Source organism: Sphaerodactylus townsendi, linkage group LG07 (genome assembly GCF_021028975.2).
Source record: "Sphaerodactylus townsendi isolate TG3544 linkage group LG07, MPM_Stown_v2.3, whole genome shotgun sequence".
NCBI lineage: Eukaryota > Metazoa > Chordata > Lepidosauria > Squamata > Sphaerodactylidae > Sphaerodactylus > Sphaerodactylus townsendi.
Genome location: NC_059431.1, coordinates 87539263 through 87564121, shown reverse-complemented (window position 1 = coordinate 87564121; position 24859 = coordinate 87539263). Strand labels below are relative to the sequence as shown.

At 41.4% G+C, this 24859-nt stretch overlaps 1 protein-coding gene across 1 annotated transcript; it reads left to right on the top strand.

The window, feature by feature from the left end:
• The first annotated feature begins 1450 nt into the window (after nt 1-1450).
• SAXO1 (stabilizer of axonemal microtubules 1) lies at nt 1451-23685 on the top strand. Its single transcript, XM_048502870.1, has 4 exons — nt 1451-1499; nt 12328-12507; nt 15163-15365; nt 22535-23685. Exons 2-4 carry the CDS (start codon nt 12485-12487, stop codon nt 23470-23472), a joined length of 1164 nt encoding a protein of 387 aa, XP_048358827.1. The 5' UTR covers nt 1451-1499; nt 12328-12484; the 3' UTR covers nt 23473-23685.
• Nucleotides 23686-24859: the final 1174 nt, after the last annotated feature.

Below are 24859 nucleotides of genomic sequence, written 5' to 3'. Positions count from 1 at the left end.
AAGATTTTTGATTTATACCTTGCTTTTCTCAATCGTAAAGAGTCTCAAAGCAGCTTACACCTGCTTCTCTTCTCTCCCCACAATAGACCTGGTGAGGTAGGTGGGATTGAGAGAGTAATGAAAGAACTGTGACTAGCCCAAGGTCACCCACCACACTTCATGCCTGGAGTAGGGAAACAAATCCAGTTCACAAGATAAGAGTCCACTGTTGTATAGGAGTGGGGAATCAAACCCAGTTCTCCAGATTAGAGCCCACTGTTCTTTGCTGCTATACCACACTGACTCTCAGAGCATGGTATCTGAAGAAGTGAACTGTGACTCATGAAAGCACATACCCTGCCAGAAATTTTGTTACAAGTGCTACTGCACTCCTGCTGTTTTCCACGGTTAGGTTGAGTTAGGTATGTGCTAATGCTGGAAGGAAGTTTAAAATTGGTTTTCAAAAATCCACGAATACTAATTGAGGCAAGAGCTAATCAGTTGAAAAGGCTTCATTGTAAAGCTTTCCCCATTGTTTAATCCTCTTAAGTGTCTATTCCTTTCTGCATCAGCTTCAATAAAAGCACAGCTTCCTTTTACAAACTCTCCCTTCTGATTTATACCCTGCTTTTCTCAACTTCAGGATTATAAAAGCTGTGTTAGGCTTCAGAAACTCTTTTGGATCTCTGACATCCTTTCTTCTGAAGCTTCTTTCTTAGATTGAGTTTCACCAGAGGAGGAAATATTAAGTTCTACCTATTTAATTGGAATTTGGGCGTCTTAATAACTGCACCTGTTTGCATTTAAGTACTTTTCTCAATAAGACTCTTCCAGCACCCAGCTTGTAAGGAAAACCCTCCTGCGTCTCATCAAGAGAAGTGGTTTGAGTAGTTTTTCCTTCCAAATGCAGGTCCGGCACAACTGTAATTCAGCTTAAAGGCATATTGGAAAAGCCGTGATCTCTGTCTAGTTTGACCCACCTCTCTGAAGCTGTTTTTAATCCTGCAGCTGGTGGGAGGGGGGAGCCTCAGTTATAGGGATTTGTATTGTTTTTGAGGTGAGGCCTCGCAACAGCTGTGTGGAGAGCAATTGTATAATGGATTAAACACCCCCTATTACAATACCCCCCTCCTGATCCAGAGAAGATCCTCTGATAGCAGCTTTGAAGTAAAAAATAAAATAAATCTAAAGCTGGAAGGTCTAATTGCAAATGCTCCATGTCATGGCTCTTGATAATGCTTTGTTTTTAAGTTACCATATGTAATGTTTTCCTTTTAAATATGTATGGATTGCTATTATTATTTGAAGACTAAAAGCTAACTAATTCACCACATTTGAATATTGTAATGGCAAACTGCTGGACATTTCTTAGGTTGAATCCCCACTTGAAATTTACATGCAGATCCAAACCTGTTCGTTGTGAAACCATGTCCTCTTCATTGGAGTTTCTCCCTCCCCACCGCAGCGAGCACACAGCAGACACACCAGGTTGCAGAACTCTTAGCAATCCCCACTACCAGGTGAGCTCACTTCGCTGGTCTCCCCTGATTGGCTGGCATGCCTTGATGGGGCAGGACCTTTTCCCACTGCGGAAACGTACATTGTAGAGGTGTGATTAAAAAAAAGTGTAAAAGTTCAACATTTAACTGTGCAAACAGTTAATCGTTACCTGTGTAAATCATTAACGATTAATGTATTTTTTACACGTTTGACTGTTTAATGTTTGCATCCCCTTCTGCTGGGAGATCACAAAAGTGGAAACAAAACCAAGGAAAGGCTGCGCGCGCATCGCAGCGCTGATTGGTTGCCTGAATTCCGCGTCACACGGCGGGAAATGAGTCAGGGTTTCAACCCTCATCCCTCCCCTCGGATCAGCTCTGAACCGTGTTAATGGTGTCTATGCCACTTGCAACCAGGTCCTGCCGGAACGCAGATTTAACGGGGAGAATGAGTGCAAGAAACGGAATCTACCTCGCAAGCAATGGGGAGGTTGTCCTTCAAACCTGGTTAGTTTGTGTTCTGAAACCTGGCTAAGACGGTAGTGGGGATTTGACCACCGTATTTCAAATTCAGCCATACATCAACAATTACATTTTAGAAGTCACTGTGTAAAGTCGGCATGAGTACAGTACGGTCAAGTCACAGCAGACTGATGGTGATCCAGTCGGACTTCAAGGGAAGAGACTAATCGAGGTGGTTTGCCATTGACTTCTTGATAGTGACTCTAGTATTCCTTGCTAGTCTCCCATCCAAGTACTAACGATGGCTGAACCTTCTTAGTTTCTGAGATCTGAAAAGATCAGGCTAGCTTTTTACCTTGATTGTACAAGCTTACCTTGAGGATTCTATTAATGATTTATTGAATTGTCTAGGAAGCTTTGCAGCTGAAACTATGCCGGACAGTACATGCATTCATTCTTTGAGGGAACTTGAGAAATAGAAAACAGAAACAGGATTTGAACAAGTAACTTGTTCAACTTGTGGAACACAGCACATCCTCTTTGATGAGACAACACAACAGCTCCAGTAATAGCTACTACTAGTTGTTTCCCTGATTTTTGCCATTCTTCCAATGACAAGCTCCTTAAGTACTTTGGTGACTAAATTAGAGGTACCATAAATAGGACCAAGAGGATACTTTTAAAAAGAACATGTTTTGCTGGCTGACCAAAGCATACTTAGGATTACAGCCTTTGAAAGACAAGGGGAAGTTTTAGTGAGTAATGTGACAGACAAGCTGCCTCCAGAAATGTAGTGATCTCATTACAGACCCTTCTCTGACCCTAAGAACTAACAATCAAGAGAAGCTGACCTTGTAATGACTCTACCTCATAAAAAGGAGATATTTGCAACATATTCCAATATCTGCCCTCTTCACGGACTCTATTGACCTTGTTCTAAATGAAAAAAAAATGTTCTCAAAGGTTGATAAATCACAGATGACTCTATCACAGCATGCAGATCGAATCAGAATTCTCTGCATTTCTCAGTCTTTTAAGAATAATTAAGCTATACTATATATTTTAAAAAACCCCAAAAGTTAGCAGTGAAAACAATGTCTCCTTCCACCCAGTTTAGCTTTATCTTGCCTCCCAAACTGTATGGGGCAAAGTGGTTGGAGAAGGAAAGAGCTTCTGCAGTACATGATCTTCATTTAGTCCAACTTTCCAGGTTTCTGCTGTTATGTTGAATTTTTTTTACATCAAACTGCTTTGGTATAATATTTTTGGGGAAATCAAACTCAGAATGGCTTTGGTCCCTTCGAGGATAGAAAGGTGCAGATTTTTGACCTCTTCCCCCAAACTGGCACCATTTACGCTCTCCCTTCCCTCAAGCCTTTGAGTTTCCCCTAATACTATTATCAGCGGGCTTTTTGTAGTAGTAGTTACAGCTCCATTGTGCTAAGACACCAATAAAGGAATAATAATTATCTCATACTGTATAGGGTTATTGTCATTGGTAAGGGCCATAACAAAGTAATGTCTGTAAAGCAACATTAAAAGCACAGGAGCAATGCTAAACAATCAATTATGGACAGCGCACTCCAGAGGGCAACTGAATCCCCTTTTGGTTGCAGCACAAGCTTCCACCAGCATAAATGCCCTCTCTGAGACATGTCAACAAGGGGCAAATCTGCTGGCACCCCATGATGCCTGGCCTCAACACTTGGCCTTTTGTTGGTGTTTGTATGCTGCCCCAAGCTATGCCAGTGTTCTGGGGTTGTTCCAGGGGGCAGGGCTGACCTTAGTTGGTCTCCAGACCCTTCTCAGACCCTGTACGTTGACAGAGGTACTCCACGATTTTTGCGGTGTGTCTCTATTCTCCTCTATGGGGGTGTTCTCATCCAAGTACTTACCAAGGATGTTGCTGCTTAGCTTCCAAAAAATGACAAAACTGGTCTAGCCTGGGCTATCCAGAACAAGGCATGGAGGCTAGGTAAATGGATTATTTAAATCCTTTTGGGTGAGGAAATTAGCATAGTGAGCTCCTTTTATTACAGTAATCCTGAAGAAAACAGTAAGGTGAACCAGCATAACACATGCTCATTTAATTGCTTATATCATCCTTTTAAATGTTTAGCTGTTTAATAAACATGTTTATGCTTGGTCCTTGATTTCAAATTCTTTCTGTCCTTTGCCTAGCAGAAACCAGACTTCTAGGATGTGTGGTAAGGTATGTAGAAATAGAGAGAGAGGAAAACAAAGGTGATATACAGAAATGTAAAAGACTTCATTCTCCTCATAGTGGTAATGTGGCCAAGGGGAGGCACAAGTAAAATAAAAAGTTACCCCCCTTCCCAATCACCACAGAGCATTTGGGAACTGTTATATTAACTGTTTGAGAAAGAATACTGGTTTTCATGGTCAACTTATATCCATCTGTGCATGTAAGTGCTGTCCTGTGTTTTCACATTCATTCAAGAGTGTATCATTGCAGCCATGACATTTAGAAAAAATTTCTGAGCTCTGTAGGAATTGCAGCTAACCCCAAAAAGTTTTTGGCTTAAAGTCTCTCGTATAGTTATATGTGTAAAGACTTCAAACTTCTGTGTTCCCAAAAGAGAAGTTTTTTTAAAAAAAATGGCATTTAAAATTTTTATTTCAAAACCACTCACTACCGGCAAGAAATATACTGTCATTTCCATGTGCCTTTATTTGCAATGTGTTTTCACTTTCTTAATGTTATCACTGCAGCCAGTATTCTTATACGGTACATTTTGATGCATTGCATATGTATACTTTTCCCTCCTTGCATTATCTCTTGAAGCTATCATCTGTGTATTGCTATAGAATTGTGGAATGTAGCCTCCATGAAAAGTTGAAAAGGGCAATGAGTCAGATTCAGTGTGCTTCTCCATACTCATTTCTTTCTGGAAAACCAGCTGGGATATTTCCATCATCTGAGGTGAGGATATTTTAGTTAGCTAAATTTGCAGCCTCGCCTTTCCACTCAAGGCAGCTGAAGAATATCAAAGTTGCATCAACACAAAACAGAGATGTGAAGGTTGGCATTTCCTTCGTAGCATGTAACCAAGGATTTTTGGTACACATTAGAAAGTTCTCCTGCTAGTTAGTGGATGACCTGAGGACTTTGTACCCAGTGTCTTATTAGAGTTTTGTGTCTCTTGAATGTGAACTGTCCTGTCTGTGCTTAAGAAGTGTGCTGAGAGAAGAGGATTCAGCTTTCCCACCCCATAAAGATTTCACATATTCAAACCAAGATGGATCTACCGTATATACTCGAGTATAAGCCGACCCGAATATAAGCCGAGGCACCTAATTTTACCACAAAAAACTGGGAAACTTATTGATTCGAGTATAAGCCTTCGAACTTGACCCAGTAGCAGCTAAAAAGAGAAGATTTGGGAGCAAGGTGAGATAGAGTTGCTTAACAGAGTTTGCATTAGGGATGAGCAGCTTTCCAGCATTCTAGGAACACAAATGAACCACTGTTTTCCTCCAAATGTAGAATAATTCTGGGATTCATAGCCATGCCAGCCTAAACTTTGCTCCAAAGAAAGTCCTTGTCTTCAGCAACAACAGTATTTGGCAGTAAACTACTGTATGAAGAATTGTATTCATCTAGAATGCTATGCACCAATAACCCTTAGGAGAGAAATGCTTCAGTTTCTTTTAACACACACACACAACCTAGTTGTAATGCTATGCAGGCTGTCCTTACAGCTCTCTGGTGAGTTAGAAAAAAAGCAGCAACATGCTTACCGGATCTCCACAGCAACCCCAGCTCCGACCGCCATCTTGGAATCACCGTATACACTCGCATAAAAATGTGCTGAAAAAGTCAGCTTATACACAAGTATGTACGGTACTATACATAGTCACCTAACATCTGATACAAAGTCATCCTGTTATCCACCAACAAAGCATAGACTTCACAATAGATAGTGAGCCCCCAAGTCTATCAAGTGGTTGTAGAAGGATGAACAATGGAGAGCTGCCCGTCGACCTGCCTTCTGCTGAAGTAATTGTCTCTATTGCCAGCAGAATGGACAAACAAAAGACTGTTCTGTCTTAAACATGACAAGTTCAAACCTCTTTCTTTCATGTAGTCCTTCCTCTGTGACATGAACTCTGGACTGGATTCCATTTATGCATGGAGGGGGGCGGTATCCTGCTCCCTCCTTCCTTCATAGAATTTCCTGTTTCCTGGAAAGTCATTGCTGAATTTAAGGAATCCTCTGCATCCAGTATCTGATGTGATGCATTGGCAAAGCCTGATCACACTCATATTTTTTGTGCATACATGAACTATAACCTAGCTTCCTCCATATTACAGAAAGTATGCAATTCTGAGGAACTGTGGAATACTTAGCCAGATGGCTGAGACAGTTGCCTGAGGATCTTCCCACCTCTTTTTGGATTCTGACACAGCCTATGGCTTGTGGTCTGCAGCCCCCTACTAGAGAAGAGATGGAGTGTCTTAAATGATATCAGATCATCAGCTTCAGTTAGCTTGTCTGGAGACTTTACTGACCAAACTTTGGCAATGGAGTGAGAGGTATTTGCTGTCTTTTTTCCTGTCTACACAGCTCTTTGTCTGTGTAACCTGGTATTGGGCAACTGTGGCATACCTGAGTGCCTCAGGTTGCTAAGGGAGAGCATTGGAGACCTTTAGCCATCATGATGTAGTGTTAAGAGTGACAGACTTTGATCTGGAAAACTGGGTTTGTTTCCCCACTCTCCCACAGGACACCTCCTGGGTAACTTTGGGCTAGTCACAGTTCTCTCAGAACTCTCTCAGCCCCACCTACCTCTCAAGGTGCCTGTTGGGAAGAGAAGATGTTTGTATTACCTGTTTGTCAGTTTATTTTTTTTTAAATTGCATGCTGCCTCTGTCCTCCACATCTCCTTTCTGTAAAGAAATCCCCGGTATAAATGCTGAAATAAATAAATATACTTACGAGGATGAGCATCTAAAATAGAGAAATCCTAATACTGGTGCATCCAATATAGAGAAATTTTAATATTTCATGACATTCAATTTTCTTATCATTGGCTCAGTTCAGACATTTAGGGCTCATGGTGACATCCATAAATAGTGCGGCTGAGGCCTTAGGAATGTGCTTTGCTCAGCTCACACAAAATACTATTTGCATGGATCCAGGTGTGGGTGCTCCTGGGACCCTCTCCCTGCCCCTCCACAATGCAAAGGGGCTGAGTGTTTAAGGAAGCAAATGAATCTTACATACATGGCCATTCTTTGCTTGTTGAAGTCAGTGGTACTTCATCTAGTCACACTTGTTGACAATTTGAGCCAAGAATCTGACAGAGCATACAGCTATTTATCCCATTCAGTTTTAATTACCGGGGGAGGGTGTGTGATTTTTGACAATGTTAAGTCAAGCATCATAAAGTAAGCAGGCTAGCACTCATCACATTCAGCTAATGAAATGGTCTTTTATCCAAACGGTCATGCATGAGTCATAAAGAAACTTCTGCAGCTCTAGGTGTTACCAAAAGGCTTATTCCAACTTGGTGTATCGTGTGTTTGAGCCAGAAAATCATTGCACTGTCAGCCCAAGGGAATGTTAACGTCACGCTGTAAAACTGTTTGAAGATATACAACATATTGAAGCCACACTTTTAACCACAGAAGGTCCTTTATGATATTGAATTAAATATTTGGCTTAAAGATTCTCTAGTGGTGTGGGTTAATAGCATCAGCTACTATCTTCTTGTTTTAGTGGGTGTTCGTAAGAATACATCTTTTACTATCTTATGTGTGTGTTTGTGGTTAATATTAGCCTGCCACATTACAAGGTAAAGCCAGTCTGTTCCCATCACAGCTTTAGTACAACATACTAGTGGACTTAGTTAGTAGAAGTCAATTGCTTTTCAAAAATCAAGGGATCCTGAATTTAGGAATTTAGAAGTTGATTATGGTAGGACTGTGTGTAATGGAAAAGTTAGCCCACCTCAACAGGTGATCATGTTACATATTTTATGACCAAGAGATTGAAAGACTGTTCTTACCCATTTTATTTATTTATTTATTTATTTATTTAATTTATTTATTTAATTTATATACCGCCCTCCCCCGGAGGGCTCAGGGCGGTGAACAACAAGATAAACAAGATACACAGGTAGAGCACAAATAAAAACAATAAATATCAAAATTGATTAATAGTAATCATAGCTCTATATTCATTAAAACCAACCCCATTAAAATGCAGCTTCTAAATACCAAGCGCTTCTAAATACCAAGCGGCCTACTATCAAATCCCCTAAAAGAGGGGGGAGGGGAGGGGGTGGTAGAGTCCACTGATGTTATGGGGGGGCCATGAACGGCCGGCCTCCCCAAAGGCCCGGTGGAACAGCTCAGTCTTGCAGGCATTACGGAACTCATGGAGATCCCGCAGGGCCCGCACCACTGGAGGAAGAGCGTTCCACCAGGCAGGGGCCAGAGCTGTAAAAGCTCTGGCCCGGGTGGAGGCCAGCTGCATCATTGAGGGGCCAAGGATCACCAGCAAATTGGCCTCTGCTGACCTCAGAGACCGATTAGGGACATATGGGGCAAGACGGTATCGTAGGTACGAAGGCTTGTGAAGCAACCTAAAAATTTTTTGTGGCTTGTGAAGCAACCTAATAAAATATTGTGTTCATAGGGTATATTGACCTATATAGATGACAATTTTTTAATCTTGTTTGCTGGATTAAGCCTTATGAATAAAGCTGGCCAAGTTCTATTTTATAACACTGAATGTTTGTATGTGTTATGGTTGCCAACCTCCTAATGGGGCCTGTTGATCTCTCAGAATTATAACTACCGGTATTAACATAGGAATCTCTCAATTGGTTTGCTACCATAGAGAGTTTGAAAATTCCTAGAGTGTTGTGATGTCACTTCCAGTTATGTATCAGCAAGTAAAATTGCCCTGCCCTTCCCCTCCAGCTCCAGGTGGTTGCCACCAGATAGCTAGCAACCCTATATTTCAACATATGTAATCTATGACCATTACCTGTTTTAAGAATGTATTCTTTATCTTGGTGGCAATCTTATATAGTTTGTACAGTGATATGAGTTATTGTTGCACTAATAATGACCCTATTGATCTTAATAACAACTTGAGGATTTTTTTTCCAGATTCTTCCTTTGTCCCCTATCCCTCTTGACACAATCGAGCCAATATTAAAAAACAAACCAATTTCAAGGTTTTAATTTTGCTAAGCCAGATGGTCACAAAGAAAAGTTTGGCCAATATCCAGTGGTTCCTAGATCAGTTTGCTGAGAACTATCAGTGAACCATGGGCTGCTTCCATATGGAGACAATTTTCTGTATAGCTCTTTTTGGCAATGGAATATCCGCACAGAAGTTTTCTTCTCACTTTCCTTCATAGCCCTCTGTGCCTGCCATTTCCTTACGCCACTGAGAAAAATTTTCAGGCTTTAAAAATATTGCTACAGTAGTACAGTATATAGTGCTATAACAATATTTTTGCAACAACTTTTGCAACAATTTTTTGCAACCATGTCTTAGTTCTTGTTTTTTTTTAAGTGTGTCAAACCCTTTTTGGTTCTGAGATGGTATGATAACTGTGCACCTCCACCCCCTTATAACTTTGTAACAAAATGAGCCAGATTGTTCAGAAAAAGGTTTTTGCCGCACAAGTCATTTACGTTTCCAGGGTGATGATAAAATCATTCCTCCATGGAATTCTGCACTAGCTTCCCCCCATTTGGTTCCAGAAACATTTTCAAGCAGCTTTTCCTCCATTGTTTCTGAAAGCAGTTTTGCTGTGCTGTTTTTTGCTGAAACATTTCTAAATGAGTTTCCCTCACAGTGCGAACATATTTGAAAAGTTGTTTCTTTCCCATCAAAATGATGGGCTGCTATTTGGTGCTCCCTGTATGGTCGCCCAACCTCCCCTACAGTGCTTGCTCTGCCATATTCTTTGTCTCTCACCTCACTACTTAGGCCCTCTCCTCTTATTTTCTAGTATCTTGCTTTCCCCCCCACCCCACCATTTTTTGAGACTACTGAATCAGTGATGCTATAAATCATCACTGCAGTGCATGTGTGAAAAAAAGCAAACAATAAAAAGTTAAGGACATGGCAGGAAACAAAGTTTGGAGGAGGGGAGTGTGGACATACTTTGTTGTGAACAATGGGATCAAAAATGCTCTGGAAATGGGGTAAGTGTGGTGTGCGAAAAGGCCAGAGGCTTCATTTCCACATCAAGTGCTGAAGATGGAGCTCAAAAAAGACCATTTCCCATCAGCGATTCCCTTACATGTTGCATTCATTGTTCTGAAGCTTCAAAATGCAAGGAGTGTCATGATGCAACTTCCAGGGAACAGAATATAATGTTATGTGCATTATTTTGTGAATTAAGATGAACTCAGGAGGCCAAGACTGAATACTTTTCTCCTCCAGGAACGTTCCACATTATTCCCACTGATGTCATCTGGAGACATTCCAGAATTATATCGTGAAAGAGGGCTGAATTTCTGCATAAAGAGGAAGGTCAATAGCATGGGTTGTTGAATTTAATACAGGAAGGCCAGATTTATTTCTGGGCTCAAAACTGCAGACATTCCCTGAGATTTGAAGAAATACGGTTCATTTGCAGCTTTCCTGGGGCTCTTGCCTTTTAAGCCACAAAAGTAATTCTTTCAATCACAATTTCCTATGCTTTAATTTTAAAACTGTAAAACAGTGAGCTGTATGCATGTTAGGAAGCTACACTACTTAGCTTGGAAGTCTTACTCCCTGCCCCCTCACAAAATAAAAAGGCTGTCTGTTATAAACCAGTATTGTCAAGACAGCACTTTACACATGTTCAGAAGAACTATTTGTTTCATGCTCTCAAGCCTGATTTCTGGCATTGGATGAAGGAAATGTGAGCTGGACTAGTCTCCTCAACATTTCATAGACAAAAGCATGTTTGCTCAATTGCAGCTTTGCGGCTCAATGGCAGTTTGCAATACTGTGATTGTGATTAAAATGACTTCCAAATTTTAGCTTTACTAAGCCCTTCCATTATGCATTGCTGACTTTTTAAAATGTTGAATGCTGCATTAATTTACCCTGCAACAGCCTTCCTTCTTTTTTCCCTCCAAGAGCCAGATGATACGTTCTTGTGTTTAAAAGCATAAAAAATAGGGTTGCCAACTCTGGGAAATTCCTGGAGTTATTGTGAGTGAACACTTGTGAGATTGGAGTTTGTATAGGGGAGAGAGTTCAGTAGGGTATAATGCCATAGAGTCCACTCTCCAAAGCACCCATTTCCCCCAGAGGAACAGATCTCTTGCATGGGGATCAGCAGTAATTCTGGGAGATCTCCAGGCCACACCTGGAGGTTGGCAACCCTAGTTAAATATAACTGCAACCTCATAATATGCTATCATGCTGCAATATGTCGTTCAGGCAAAATGCTGGATTGTGCCCAGTGGTGGGATCCAAAAATTTTAGTAACAGGTTCCCATGGTGGTGGGATTCAAACTGTGGCGTAGCACCAATGGGGCTGGGCGGGGCACGATGGGGGCGTGGTCAGGCATTCCAGGGGCGGGGCATTCCTGGGTGGGGCTGTGGCAAGGACGCAGGCGCTGCGCCAGTCCTTGGGCGGGAAATGATTGCACGCAGGTGCAGGCTGCCACGCACACCAGTGCACCTCCTCCTAGACTGCTTCAAGTTATGCGCGCTGAGAAGAGGGGCGTAACTAAGGCAAAAATCATGTGGCAAAATCACCAATTAGTAACCCCCTCTTGGCACACACAAATAATTAGTAACCTACTCTCGGGAACCTGTGAAAACCAGCTAGATCTCAGCTCTGATTGTGCCTTACTGTTCATACACTTGCATTTATATGCACGTGCATGAACTACGGCTGCCAGCTTCCAGATGGAGGCGAGGGGATCTTCCAGAATTACAAGTGATCTCTGGGCTACAGTGAACAGTTCCTCTGAAGAAAATGGTGAAGTCTATGACATGAGCCCTTCGGGGGAGGGCGGTTTATAAACCCAAATAATAAATAATAAATAATAATAATTACACCCTGCTGAAGTTTCTCCCTCGGCTCTGCTGCCTCTAGAAAGTTCCCAACCTGGAGTTGGCAACCCTAGGAGAAACTGCATTCCCCACCCATTCCTTAGAAATGTCACTTTTGGAAACCCTGAAGAGAAGGCTCAGCCTTGAAGAATGAAACCTGAGCAACTCACAGTAACAATCTTTTAAACAAAGCAACTCCAAAAAAGCAAAAATGGAGACAAGACAGGGATCATGGATTACCTGGGGCATATAACCAAAAGAAGATTATCCCTGGCAAACAGGGATAGGAGGAATTGGTCTTGTTTACCTCTCATCTCCATCTTTCCTTCCTTCTACAGATACCACCATTGCCCACATCTCCCAACGAGGCCCTATGAGCAGACCGAGAAGCCATGTCTCTTGTCTGAGTATGCAGAAAAATACCCGCTCTACCCCGGTATTCAACCCAGGGAATCATGTAAACCCAAAGCAGAATATATTAAGCAGCCAGTGCTCATGGAAGGCATGACAACTGCCAGGTAAGAAAATAGAAACAGAAAGTAATCTGTGAGCTGCACAGTTGCAGTATGAATGCCTTATAATCAGAGCAGGCCTCAGGTGAAGCTACTTTTGTGAGGGAATCAGTGGGAAATACTTATGGGATTTTTAAAATCTGGCCTAGTGAATGGCTAGACTCCTTTATGGGTAGCAGGGAGGGTGGAGATTGACAATCTCTTCATTTTCATGTTTATTCTTTATGAGCATCTGTAGCGAGGGTTGCCATGTGTCCAGCAGCACTCCAGTGGCTGGCAGGAGAAAGCTTTTTTTAAAAAAAATCACCATCAACAATGGTGTGACCCACTTCTGGGAAAACCTGAACGTGACATCGTTCCCCTCTAGGAGTCTGAGTTTTTGGCAATTCCTAAAGAAGACTTGTGTCACTTTTGGGGAAAACCTGATGGCTGCTACCCCGGCTCTCTCCCGCTCCCATCATTCACTAGTTGTCAGTCTGGGCATGACAACCTGATCTATAACACTTTTCACATGCTATTGTTGGCATAGTAAAGGCACACAGAAAGGGAACAGGACCACCGTGAGAACCTCATCCTCTGACTTATATGCATTCATTGTGAGTTGTGCATAGGTTCCATACATGGACACCTGTTTCTTTGTTTACACATGCACACATGCCATTTTTAGCCTGCCTTTCTCCCAGTAGGAATTCATTTAGGAATCACAAAAATTAGGATTCCTAATAGAACTCAGGGCTGCCACATGGACTGAAGAAAAATGTTCTACACACTCAGAAACTATTGTTATTCAAAACTAATAGATCTATTCACTAGCACTGCATCCCAAAAGCACCTTTTCCTTAAAAGAAGAGTGGATATGAAATGAGTAAAAATGGACAGTTGAAAGTTTTTGTGGCATGGTAGTAATACAATAATCTGGTAAATAACTACCTGGAACATGGACAATATATACCCCACTAAACATTCCCTTCTCACTGGACACAGTGTGTAACACACTTCTCTCTGTGATACACCTCTGAAGATGCCAACCACAGATGCAGGCAAAACATTAGGAACAAGATCAGACAGACCACGGCCACACACCCCGGAAAACTCACCACAACTACCATTAAGTCTCTGTTAAAGGGATAAGTCATTCTCCAAGCCAAGCAGCAGCCTAAAAAGAGCCCTATGCTTGTTCCCTTGCCTGCAGATGGGGTTTATGTGCACCCCAATGGGATGCACATATATCAGGGTCAAGCTTATCACTGTGATCCTATTCTCCATTAATGCATATGTAGCATCTCCAGAATGTTACATGAAAAACCTTCACTCACTTCATCACTGCTTCTGTACACCAAGTAACTATTGATATCCCATCCAGCTAGAACCTGAAATAATGTCCTTGCAACATTGGCTATGGAGCCTGGGAGCTCAAGAGTGCAATCTTATTTATTAATCTCTGCAAGCAAGAACCGAAATAATTTACTAACAAAAAGAGACTGGAAAAAACCTGATGCCAAGGCATCACTTAAGCAGCAGTAAAAAGTTTGAGCCACTGCTGGTCAAGTCACATTCCGTCCACCTCTATCCATAGAGCACTGAAAGATCCCCCCAAAATCCCCAGGTGCAAATGCCTGGCTACAAAAATACTGCCACTCCTTTCTTCTTGGCCAACTCTACTGGTAATCGGAAGAGTTCATAATGACTCTTCATAGACTCTGCCCCCTTTCTCCCCACATGAAACAAGTCCTTTGTTTAGCCAGCTGTGCTTCCCCAGGAGAAGCAGAAGCCATGAAGTAAATTTAAAAAAAAGAAAGAAGCTGCAACAGCATGGTTAAGGATCTTGCCATTTTTGGCAGTGCCGTAAAAGAGCACAGCAAATCTTCTGGAAGGTGAGAAACTCAACTATTTCAACAGTTTTAAAAGCGCTAGATGCATCTCTGAGATTAACAGTGCTTCTCCATTGTGGTTTGGCATTCTTCAGCTTGATAAAAATACAGAGACTCTTATCACTGCCAAGTGTCCAGCAAATGAAAATGAGTGACAGCCTTCTGGCTTATATACTCCCAGTTCTTCAATATATAGCACATCCCAAACTGAGCTAATTAATAGTAGCTGGCCCCTTTCAGGTGGGAGCCCTTGAAATTATGGCATAAAACATGAAGATTGTTCATATCACTCCCTTGGTCTTCATATTTCCCCTGTCTCCTCTTCCCTGTTTTCTCTCATTGTTTTCCCCTCAACCAGAATGTGTGAGGTAAACTCTTACGGGGAGACTCACACTAAAGATCCATCTAAACTGATGGAGGTAATAATATAATTCTCCACACAAGGCTTGTGAATGTGTGTACACCACCAAGGGCAGGACCTGACAACAGAATTTTAAAAAACTAGTGCCTACTTGTTTAATCCAATGTACATCCTTCCCAATATGTTTTGAACAGTTAGTTCTTCATCAGGTGACTATGTAATAACTATAGTAAATAGCGCCAATAGGTACTGCTACAAAGAAGTTCCTGCATTTGTTTTTGACCATCTTTTACAATCTAGATCACCTATTCTTTTGCCAGCTTTCAGAAAACCCTGGTTGCATCCCCTGCATTAATACCTCTTTTTGTGGCTCAACTGTGTCCTTCCTAGATAACCACTAATGTGACATATTGATGTTGTTGTTCACAGGAGAGATTATGTCCCTCATGATGTGAAACCTATAAAACTGAGACCTCCAGACCAATATGTTAGGAATAATGAAAATATGGACACATTGTCCACGTACAAGCAAGACTACAATGCTTACCCCATTAATCGGGTGGCTCCTTGTTTGCCTGAGGGACAAAACTATGCCTCTGATGAGAAGATGACCACAATACCTACATACAAAGGTAGATGTATGATGAACTTTATATGATGAACTTCTTTTAAACCACTTTCTAAAAGAACAAGGACAGCTTTGGACATTACTTGTGGTTTCTTGATGGGTTCTTGATAGGATAAAAACATGAAAAAAGCTTGGGTGCTGTGAAAAAAGCTATTAATTGAAAAAAGCTATTAATTTTCTGATAGACAAGGAAGAACAGGGTGTATTTATAGCCAAGGCTAACGTTTTTATTGTCCCTGTTTCCCATGGAAAGCTTGTTAGAGCACCTCTTAGGGGATCAGAATAGATAGGGCTTGTAAGACACCACAGGCCATGAACTAATGACTCCAGCAGCAGGATTATCACAACTTTAGCAGCTTACCAGAGGAGAGATCTGCTGGCTTGTTCTCTCTTGCCCTTCAGATCCATCACTGCACATGGCCAGAATGTGGTGCTACCACTATTAAGTTAGCATGGATCAAGAGCAATAGCTGCACTGAATTTTCTTATCACAGCAGGATTCTTAATTTTCTTATCACAGCAGGATTCCCCAACCATTTTGAGCCTTTGGAATCTAACACAGGGTGGTGGGTATTGTCACATTCCCTCCCTGGGTTTGTGTACTTTCTGTATGTTGCGTGTGCCTGCATATAAAAGCATGTATCCTCTTCCTGATATCACCCATTATAAAACCCAGCGTCCTAAGTAAACCAGTGCCTTGGAGAACCCTTGTAAGGCTGCCTGCAGGGCCGTTTTATCCATGAGGCTGACTAGACTGAAGCCTAGAGGTCCCACAGGAACAAAGGGCCCATCAATTTCTTTGTTGTTTTTGCTGAGGTACTGTTATCAGCACCTTAGGACTTTGGCCTTTCTGACAGATGTTGCTGAGAGTGCATGTAAGGTGGTTGAGAGCAAGTTGCAAAGCACACTCATAGTCCGATGAGCTTTGTTTTGAGTTAGTGGGGGTGTGGGAGACAGTCGGACAATAGTGTACTAACATCAGGGTTGTGATGTCATGCCATTGCCTCCATTATTATGCCTCCACGAGCCATATAATCTATTCATGACCTTGATCACGAATAAATGAGCAATGTGAGTAAAATTCTTCAGAAGACTCTCAAAATGGATATACAGCTATGTACTGCAGTCTAGTACCTACCATATCAGGGTCAGACTGTCAGCTGTAGTGGGTGAAAGATTGACGTGTTGGAGGGGGCTTGAAGTATCTGAAAATCTTGGGGCCTGGTTATGGGTTAGTACAGCCAGACTGCCTGTAAGAAAGTACAAAGGACAGAGTTTCTGATGACCTTGGGTGCCTGTCCTTTAGCATGTAACAGCAGTCTCAGAATGTGGGTGAGATTTCAGACACTGTTTTCTTAAACAGGAAAAAAGCTTTATTACTAAAAATTAAAGTAGAGCATATATATGGAAATAGCCATCCTAGTAAGAGATACAGATCTAAGGAAATAAAAGGAAACATATACCTAACTACATTACATCATGCTAGTTACCTTTAGATGGAGCAAACACATCCCCCCACCCTCATCTCTGCATCTCAGGGATGGGTTTCCATGTTTCTGAACGGAGCTCCCTTTCTTCTCATCTCCTCTCACTTTCAAACAAAGGAAGCCTTCACTTTTTAACTCTTCTGCCTGTTGAGGTAAAAACTTCCTTATCCAGAGTCAGATATCTTGTTCATGTGGGCTCCCTGCTTCATGTCAACGGGCCCTCTCGGCACATAGCTTTGGGTTTTATGATACTCATCCAACAGCTGAATCAAATTCCTGTTTCTCATAACTTATCTCTCTTGGGTAAATACATAGTTTTGCCTTGGGTTCAAGAACCCACAACCTTAACAGGCACAACCACAGAATGGCTGCTGCAGGAGGTGGAGTTATCTGCAGAATGGCCACTACAAAAGGCAGAGCCCCCTATTCAGAAAAAGCCCAAGTGCTTGGAGGGAATGGGGGTAATTTAAAAAATACACTGGGAAAGATGAGTGAGAAAAAATAAAGCCAACACTGGCGTTTTCCCCACGGCCAATATATTCTGGGATAAGGAAGTGAACCCACCCGGTTTGGGCATGAATTCCACAAGGCTTCCATGCCTAAATTGGGCCCGCCCCACGAGATTTGCCTTATCCTGCCGCTTTCAAAAAACAATAAAATTGGTGGTTCTTTTGAAAAAGTGCGCACCGATCCCACGCCCATGCAAACACCGTGGGAGATGGGCCGGTTTATTTTTCCTGTTCTCCCTGCCCCTTAGCTGCAGCCAATCAAAATGTCGGAAAAACGGAATCTACATAAACTACGTAAACGTACGCAAACTGCATAAATGACGTAAACGACATAGACATAGACATTCATGTGGAAAATGAAAATAAACTGGGGGCTCATGCATAATTCACTGGAGTTCTTCCTCCTGGCCTGAACACGCTGATGGGCAGCTGTGCGAAGGGAGAAACCAGGATAAAAACACTCTGGGATATATGATCCCGGGTCTGTCCCAGGATATTTTGTCTGTGGGGAAAACACCATTGTGCTGGCAACTGCTGCTGAAACAAATGTTCTTTTAATCTGCACCGCCAATCAGAAACCCTGCTGAGGAAGATCCCCAACCACTGTCTAAAACATTTGACGGGTGCCCATAAAGTCTTTGGTGGGTGTCATGGCATCTAGAGGCACCATGCTGGGGATTTCCAGTGTACATAATATCAAAAAGGCCTTCTTTCAGCCTGCAGTGTCTACATATGATTGATTCTATAACCAGAAATATGTAGAGCTACTTGCAACTGGGAAGACACATGTGGGAAGCAGGCTTTAAATCTTACGTTTATATGCAAAAAACCATCCTAGGGAAGAGATTTTCATTGCTTTACATTGAAATTGGACTTTATTGCGACTAAAAAGACTTTGTCTAACATTAACCCTGATAAGCCTAATTGCCAAATAGATACAAAATCAAACACTTGTCATATAGGAAAGTCAGGAAAGCATGGCTCCATTGAAGTTAATGGGAAGCATACCACTGCTTTCAACTATTTCAAACATGTGGATTCACACCAGTGGGGGAATTTGTCTTGCATATTTTCTGCTTATTCTCTGCATATGTGCCATATGTAAATCTTTATCAGTAATGTTTAGAGCAGCCTTTGTTGGGATTTCAAGAACTCCAGCACAATGCGGCTCAGTCACATGTGGTTGTAATTTGCAACATTTTCTTTTTGGTATAATCTGCAAATGGGAATCTCTGATAATTGGTCCCAAGATCTTGTTCCATATTGTGTTGATTCATTCATTAACAGCCACAGTTTATCAATATGAAGGATTGTAACAAAACTGCATCTCTTTGCTGGTTAGGCAATGATATGCCTGTTACCAGAGTCACAGTTCCACTGCAGAGCACAGGTGGAGCTTCTGCAGGAACAGGTTTCCTCACTTACTTAAATGAAAGATCCGGATATGAGACTTCTCCCTCCATCAATGTGAATGGGAAAAATCTTAAGGGAATCAAAAATACTGCCTGGGCCACCATTATTCATCCAAACAGTCTAATGTATCTAAATGTACATAATAAGATGCTGTGCACAACTAATACCGCACTAGTAATGAAAATAAATAGGGATGTAAGGCATCTACACTGCCCTGACAGGATCTGCATTATAGAGCGGATGAATAACTGGATTCTATGTGAGGCAGCTTTTAATTGGAAGCTATGATTGTGGTGCTTCCAGATCCAAAGTCAGGAATTATGTTTGCAGACATTACTCATTGTATTCAAGAATTTTATCATTCATCCCACAGAACGCAGTCTGAAAATCACTGATCCCCTGTTTAAATTGTGTATTCACCATTGCCAGCATTGCATTTCACTTCTCCCTGTTTCTGTGTACAAAAGTGATGCTTATATGTAGGTAGCTAGATTTTACAAGCTGGATTAGCTAACTGCCTAAACTTCTTCCCAGCCAAGGTAATTGTGACTATCTCTGGCTGGAAGTCTTAAGCATATGTGAAAGTTAATAACAGAGAAGTATTTAAAAAACTGGCCTTGGCTTCTTTCCTGCTGTTCCATGATTGGTGGCCAATCTGTGACCTCAGGGAACATTACAGATGGGAAAGGTTAATAATAGCAGATACCGCTCTTGGGACAGCATTTAACTAACATATTGTTGTTTGCTTGTTTTTGAAATCCTGATAAAAGTTTGGTGAACACCGTCTCTCTTTTCAAAGTCCAGAGGCTGAGTAATTGTAGGTCTTTGGTATAGCATCAAAGGTGGTGGTGTTGGCCAAAGGTGGTAGACAACTGGATCTTTTAATGTATTTATCTCTTTTCCCTTTTGCATATAAAATGTGATGGGTGGAATGTCTCATGATCACCAAGAACATATAGAAGAAGGGCACAAATTTTACACTCTCTTGCCCCTTTCTTCTCTCAGTCTAGTGTTTCAGCCACTTCTCTGTGTTCCTCTGTTAATGAAAAAAGACACTAGTTTCTGCTTTATATGTAAACTGGTGGATGGGAAGTGAGTGATGTATCAGTTATGGCCCACTTAATGTCTGGTTTGGTCCTTGCTGCAGACTGGACAACGTTCTGCTCAAGTTTTGTTGTTTCTTGGGAATCAGGCAGGTCACAATTCCAGTCACGCATCATGCAGGGATCAGGTTAGCTGAAATAGACCCACATGCAAAATACAATGCTTGGGTATCCTCATGATGTGAGGGATGGACTTATTGTGCCAGTCATTCTGAATCAGAACTAGAAAAACTGTTATGGAACCAATGGATTTTAGGTGTTTTTTGAAGGCCTTTTTCTTTTGAAAGGCCCACAGAGGCCAGAGAATTCAGCAGGACAATGTGGCCATGGATGATGTTATCAGATCTCATAGTCAAAGTACTATAGTTCTATAATGTGATTAAATGTATGGATTCAGTATTCTAATTGTTTCACAGATACACTCATGTCTATCTAGAGGCAGAAAATCTAATTTTAGAGTCATTTTGATTGGTTTTGCCAAGATTGGCCTGAACTATATAACATGTGGTTTTTATCCTTGGTTCCCTCCCACATTCCCTAATTCTTTCAAGATGGTGATACATGGGAAGCCATTAATATCTACCAGCAAAGAATGAGAGTCTCAATAAAATTGTAACAGATTTCAAGTGGGGGATAGTAGCACGGCTGGCTCTAGCTAAGTAAAATATATTCATAATACCTAGGAGAGCTCCAGTTGTGTGGAGTTTATAAAAATATTGAAATGGAAGACATGTGAAAGCATTTGTCATCTTTCTAGTGTTGTACAACATTGCCATATCAGTGAACTCCCTTAGATAGATTATCACAAAATAATGGCAAACTCTGAAAGATATCTTAAGTACAATATGGTTTTGATGGCCTGCTAGAGCATAGCTGAAAAGAAAATCTTAGGAATCCACCTCATGCTTACATTAAGACCTTATATAAGAAGCAACCATAAACAGTGAAGTACATTCTCACTCAATTCATCATTTCATTTTCCCATGATCCCTTTCAACACATGTCCCTGGTTTCCTTCCAAAGTAATCCTAATCCTTTATTACCTGCAGTAGCTATTAAACTTTGATCCTCAGCTGAGATGCTCTACATTTCAGAAGTTTGTCTACAACATTAGTAAGAAGTTGGTTCAAATCCCAGTGCTGATTCAGATGTTGCATCCATATGGTGGAGTCTCCTAGTGCTGTTTGAGCAATTCACCACAAAATCAGAAGTGGATAAGTAAATCCATGCTGAAGGGGATGTTGGGAAAGGTACAATGTTGTCTTGGGTTATGGGCCAGACTCTCAGCACAGTTCATCATTTGGGTTGTGCCAGGACAAATGAAAAGAAGTAGTGTTTCACATAACACATCATTAACATATACATGTGGAATTCACTACAATGAGACATACTGGCCACCAACTGTGCCCTCTGGTGGAGGGCGGGATACAAATTGAATCAATCAATCAATTCAGAAGATTTTAAAAAGAGTTGGACAAATATTGTCAATAGTTTTGAATCATGATAGCAATGGAACCTTCCAGCCAAGAGATTCTCCTAATAACAGATACTGTGAGATGTACAACAGGTTGATGGGAAGTCGTTGTCTTGTTTATGAGCCCCCTCAGGAAAAACCTGTAGGCCACTGTCAGAAAGAGAATGTTAGATTAGGTCAGGTGCCTCCAAATTTGCAGAAGCTTTTGGAATGGTAAGAAAGGGCACTGGGCCACAAAATGGCTGCAACAAGAGCAGGACCAATCTCAAAAGGCTGGTTCATACTCAAAACTGGGTTTGGGGACAGTGAGGGCTAGAATGTGTGAATTTCTGCTTCTCTGCAGCCATTTCCCCCGTGCCCATCATCAGCCTAGTTCCCATAACTGGTGGGCTTTTTACTATTAAAAAAAAATCCTAACACTGCACTGATAATCCTACTACACTGCACTGATAATCCTACTAAAAAAAACTTACAAAAATTCAACTGAGGTGATGGAGGATAAAATGGCAAACACAATAAAAAGACACAAAGGAAATCCCTGTGCAGAGCAGCTGTTGCCATTGTAAGTGCCTTTGCATTTACAGACGCAATGAGAGTAAAGTAGGGAGTCACTCCCATGAGGTAAAGTGTTAAGGAAGAGAAGAATTTAATACAGAAGTGCTATTGTTTGTGATGGTACTCTCTGTGTGTGTTTGTGTGTGTAGTTGTTCCTAAGTTGTTCCCCCTTAATCTACTTGTGCTTTCCTTCCTTTGTTAAAACATGTGTGTTCCATATCTTTCTTGTACCTATTGTACTTGAGAAATGTTTGCTTTTGAAAAACATTTTATTTATAATTTTATCATGGTATGAAAATAATGCTTTTCACCTCCAAAAATTGGATATATAAAAATAAAAGTAAACTATAACTTAATAATACAAAGACATATTTTATGTAGGCCTTATTTTGAATTCACCTTCCCATAATTTTTCCATTATCACATTGCATAAATGATACTGATGACATTTCCCATATACAATTAATGGTCGTAATCTCTCCAATAATCATGGCTGTATCCATTCTTTCTGTTCATATTTTCTTAAACTGTATTAGATGCAAGGTACTGAATAGGAATGTACAAACATATTTGTTTTTTTGTAAACAAATTTTAAATGTAATTTAAATCAAGTCAGTCTTTTTACTTTTCAGGCGATTACGTGGCATGGAATCAGCCAAAAAGGGAAATGATTAAGCCAGACACAGCTTACCATCCATCAGATGCAAAATTTGATCACCGAACTACTAGCCAGGATGCTTATCCTTACAAGGGGCCAGTAGTTACCAAGAGCTACAAACCTTTTCAGGCACCCCACATCTCCAAGATTCCCTTGGAAGATATGACAAACTATAAGTTGAGCTACGTACAACATCCTTTGGCAAAACGTCATGTCCACGAATATACGCCGTTCAAGCCCAGTGATGCCCCATTTGACGGTCTCACCACACACAACCTGTCTTACAAAGGGTTGGCAGGAGAGCCTGCTAAGTCTTTGAAGCCATCTCATAAGTTGCCAGAGCAAGACAATCCCTTTGTTGGCACTACTGAATTTCAGGAAAAGTTCCAAGCATGGCCAGCTCCTCCCCGCTTTTCCAAAAAACGCGATGTCTATGTACCACCCAATATCAAGATGGATCTCAAGACATCTGCACAGATTCATTATGGAAATCCTCACGGCCAGCCAGCAACATCATGTAAACCTTTGGCCCGTGTTCAACAAAACATAGATCCTTTCGACTACAGATCTACCATGAAAGATGATTACCAGCCTTGGCAGTATGCAAAACCAAATGCCATTTTCCCTAAATCAACTATCACGTTGCCAGTTGAACCCATGGACACTCTGACTACTTTTCAGGCCCATTATGTGCCTCATCCTCTTCATGTCACTAAAAGCTTCAGACCCCGTTTACCCGGCCCTAAGCCACTTGCACCATTTGCCCAGGAAACCACATATGCCACAAGCTATACCCCAAAGAAACCAGTCCTGTGCCCTGCAGCTTTCAAAGAGCCGCCTGGTTATGTATTTGAAAAGGTTGATGAAGGTGGCCACAGACGGTTCCGTCCTGCTTCCATGGCCCAATCCTGATGTCTCTCAAAGTCAAAGATAGCGTATTGCAGAAGCAGCCTTTCTCATGGGGAACTAAAACAAGTTCCCAAGAACAAGCATTGGAAGGCTGATCTTTTTAACCTGCCTTAAAATAGTTGATTTTTATTCCTTGATGAATGCTATTAATATTAATATTAAAACCCATTTGTTTGGGAGCAATGCCTGCTGGTAAAGCTGAATAAATAACTGATACATAAGGAATGAGTATTTTCATTCCTTGTTCTGGGCTGCTTTATTAACTGTTTTCATAACGCAATCAGGGCTCGATTCCAAAATGCTCAGGTTTGCCTTGATATTACACTTGGTAACCTGGAAGTTCTGTTCTCTAAATCTTGCTTTGTTAGACTGGTTCTGGTGGGTTTTCTGGGCTGTGTGGCCGTGGTCTGGTGGATCTTGTTTCTAACGTTTCGCCTGCATCTGTGGCTGGCATCTTCAGAGGTGTATCACAGAGGGAAGTCTGTTACACGCTGGGTATATATTGTCCATGTCCCAGGGTGGGGAACCAATCAGTAAGTGTTTGAGTGGAACTTGTTACGCAAAGATGTGGTTGCTTTGTTAGAGTTATCTGTTAGGGGAGGATGGGCTCTGAGTCATATTCCTTGCATCAGCTTGCCAATAAGTTTTCAAAAGTTGTTAGCCCTTGTAAAGTTTGAGATTGTTAGTCAGTTTTGCCAGATTTCATTTTAGAAAGAGAAAAAGCAATAGCCCAAATCTTTTTTCCTGTGGAAATTGTGAACAGGTGTCGGGAGGCAGTTTTGGAATGGATGAGGCCTAACAAACGTTTCCTATTTACGAAGGCTTCTCTTTTGGGTTGCCTAAAGGTAATTAAAAAATCAATTGCCTTTATCTCAGGGAAAACAGCACTCATTATTTTACAGAATCATAAAAATTAGTATCCCTACATTTTCTATGTATGAAATCCAGTTTCTAAGTAATCTATTTGATAAAGGTCCCTCTCATCTGCATCACCAAGTGCTACATTCTAGATTCTTTTGTTTTCCAGATGGAGGAAAATCTTTTGTCTTCCACAGATTACTATGAACATTCTAGCCAGCAGTTAGAAGTAACATTTGCCTTATGTACACCAAAACAGAACCCTGGCTCTGAAAGCAGTTTTCCTGCCTTTCTCTCCTGTAAGGAGACTCAAGGTGGCTTACAAAGGTTCCCTTCCTGTCCCCACAACAGATACCTTGTGAGATAGGTGGGGCTAAGAGAGTTCTGAGAGAGCTGTGTGTAGTAGCAGGAAAACAAATCCACTTTATCAGATAAGAGTTTGCCACTTATGTGGAGAAGTGGGGAATCAAACCTGGTTCTCCAGATTAGAGCCCACCACTCTTAACTACTACACCACGAGGAGGTACCCAGC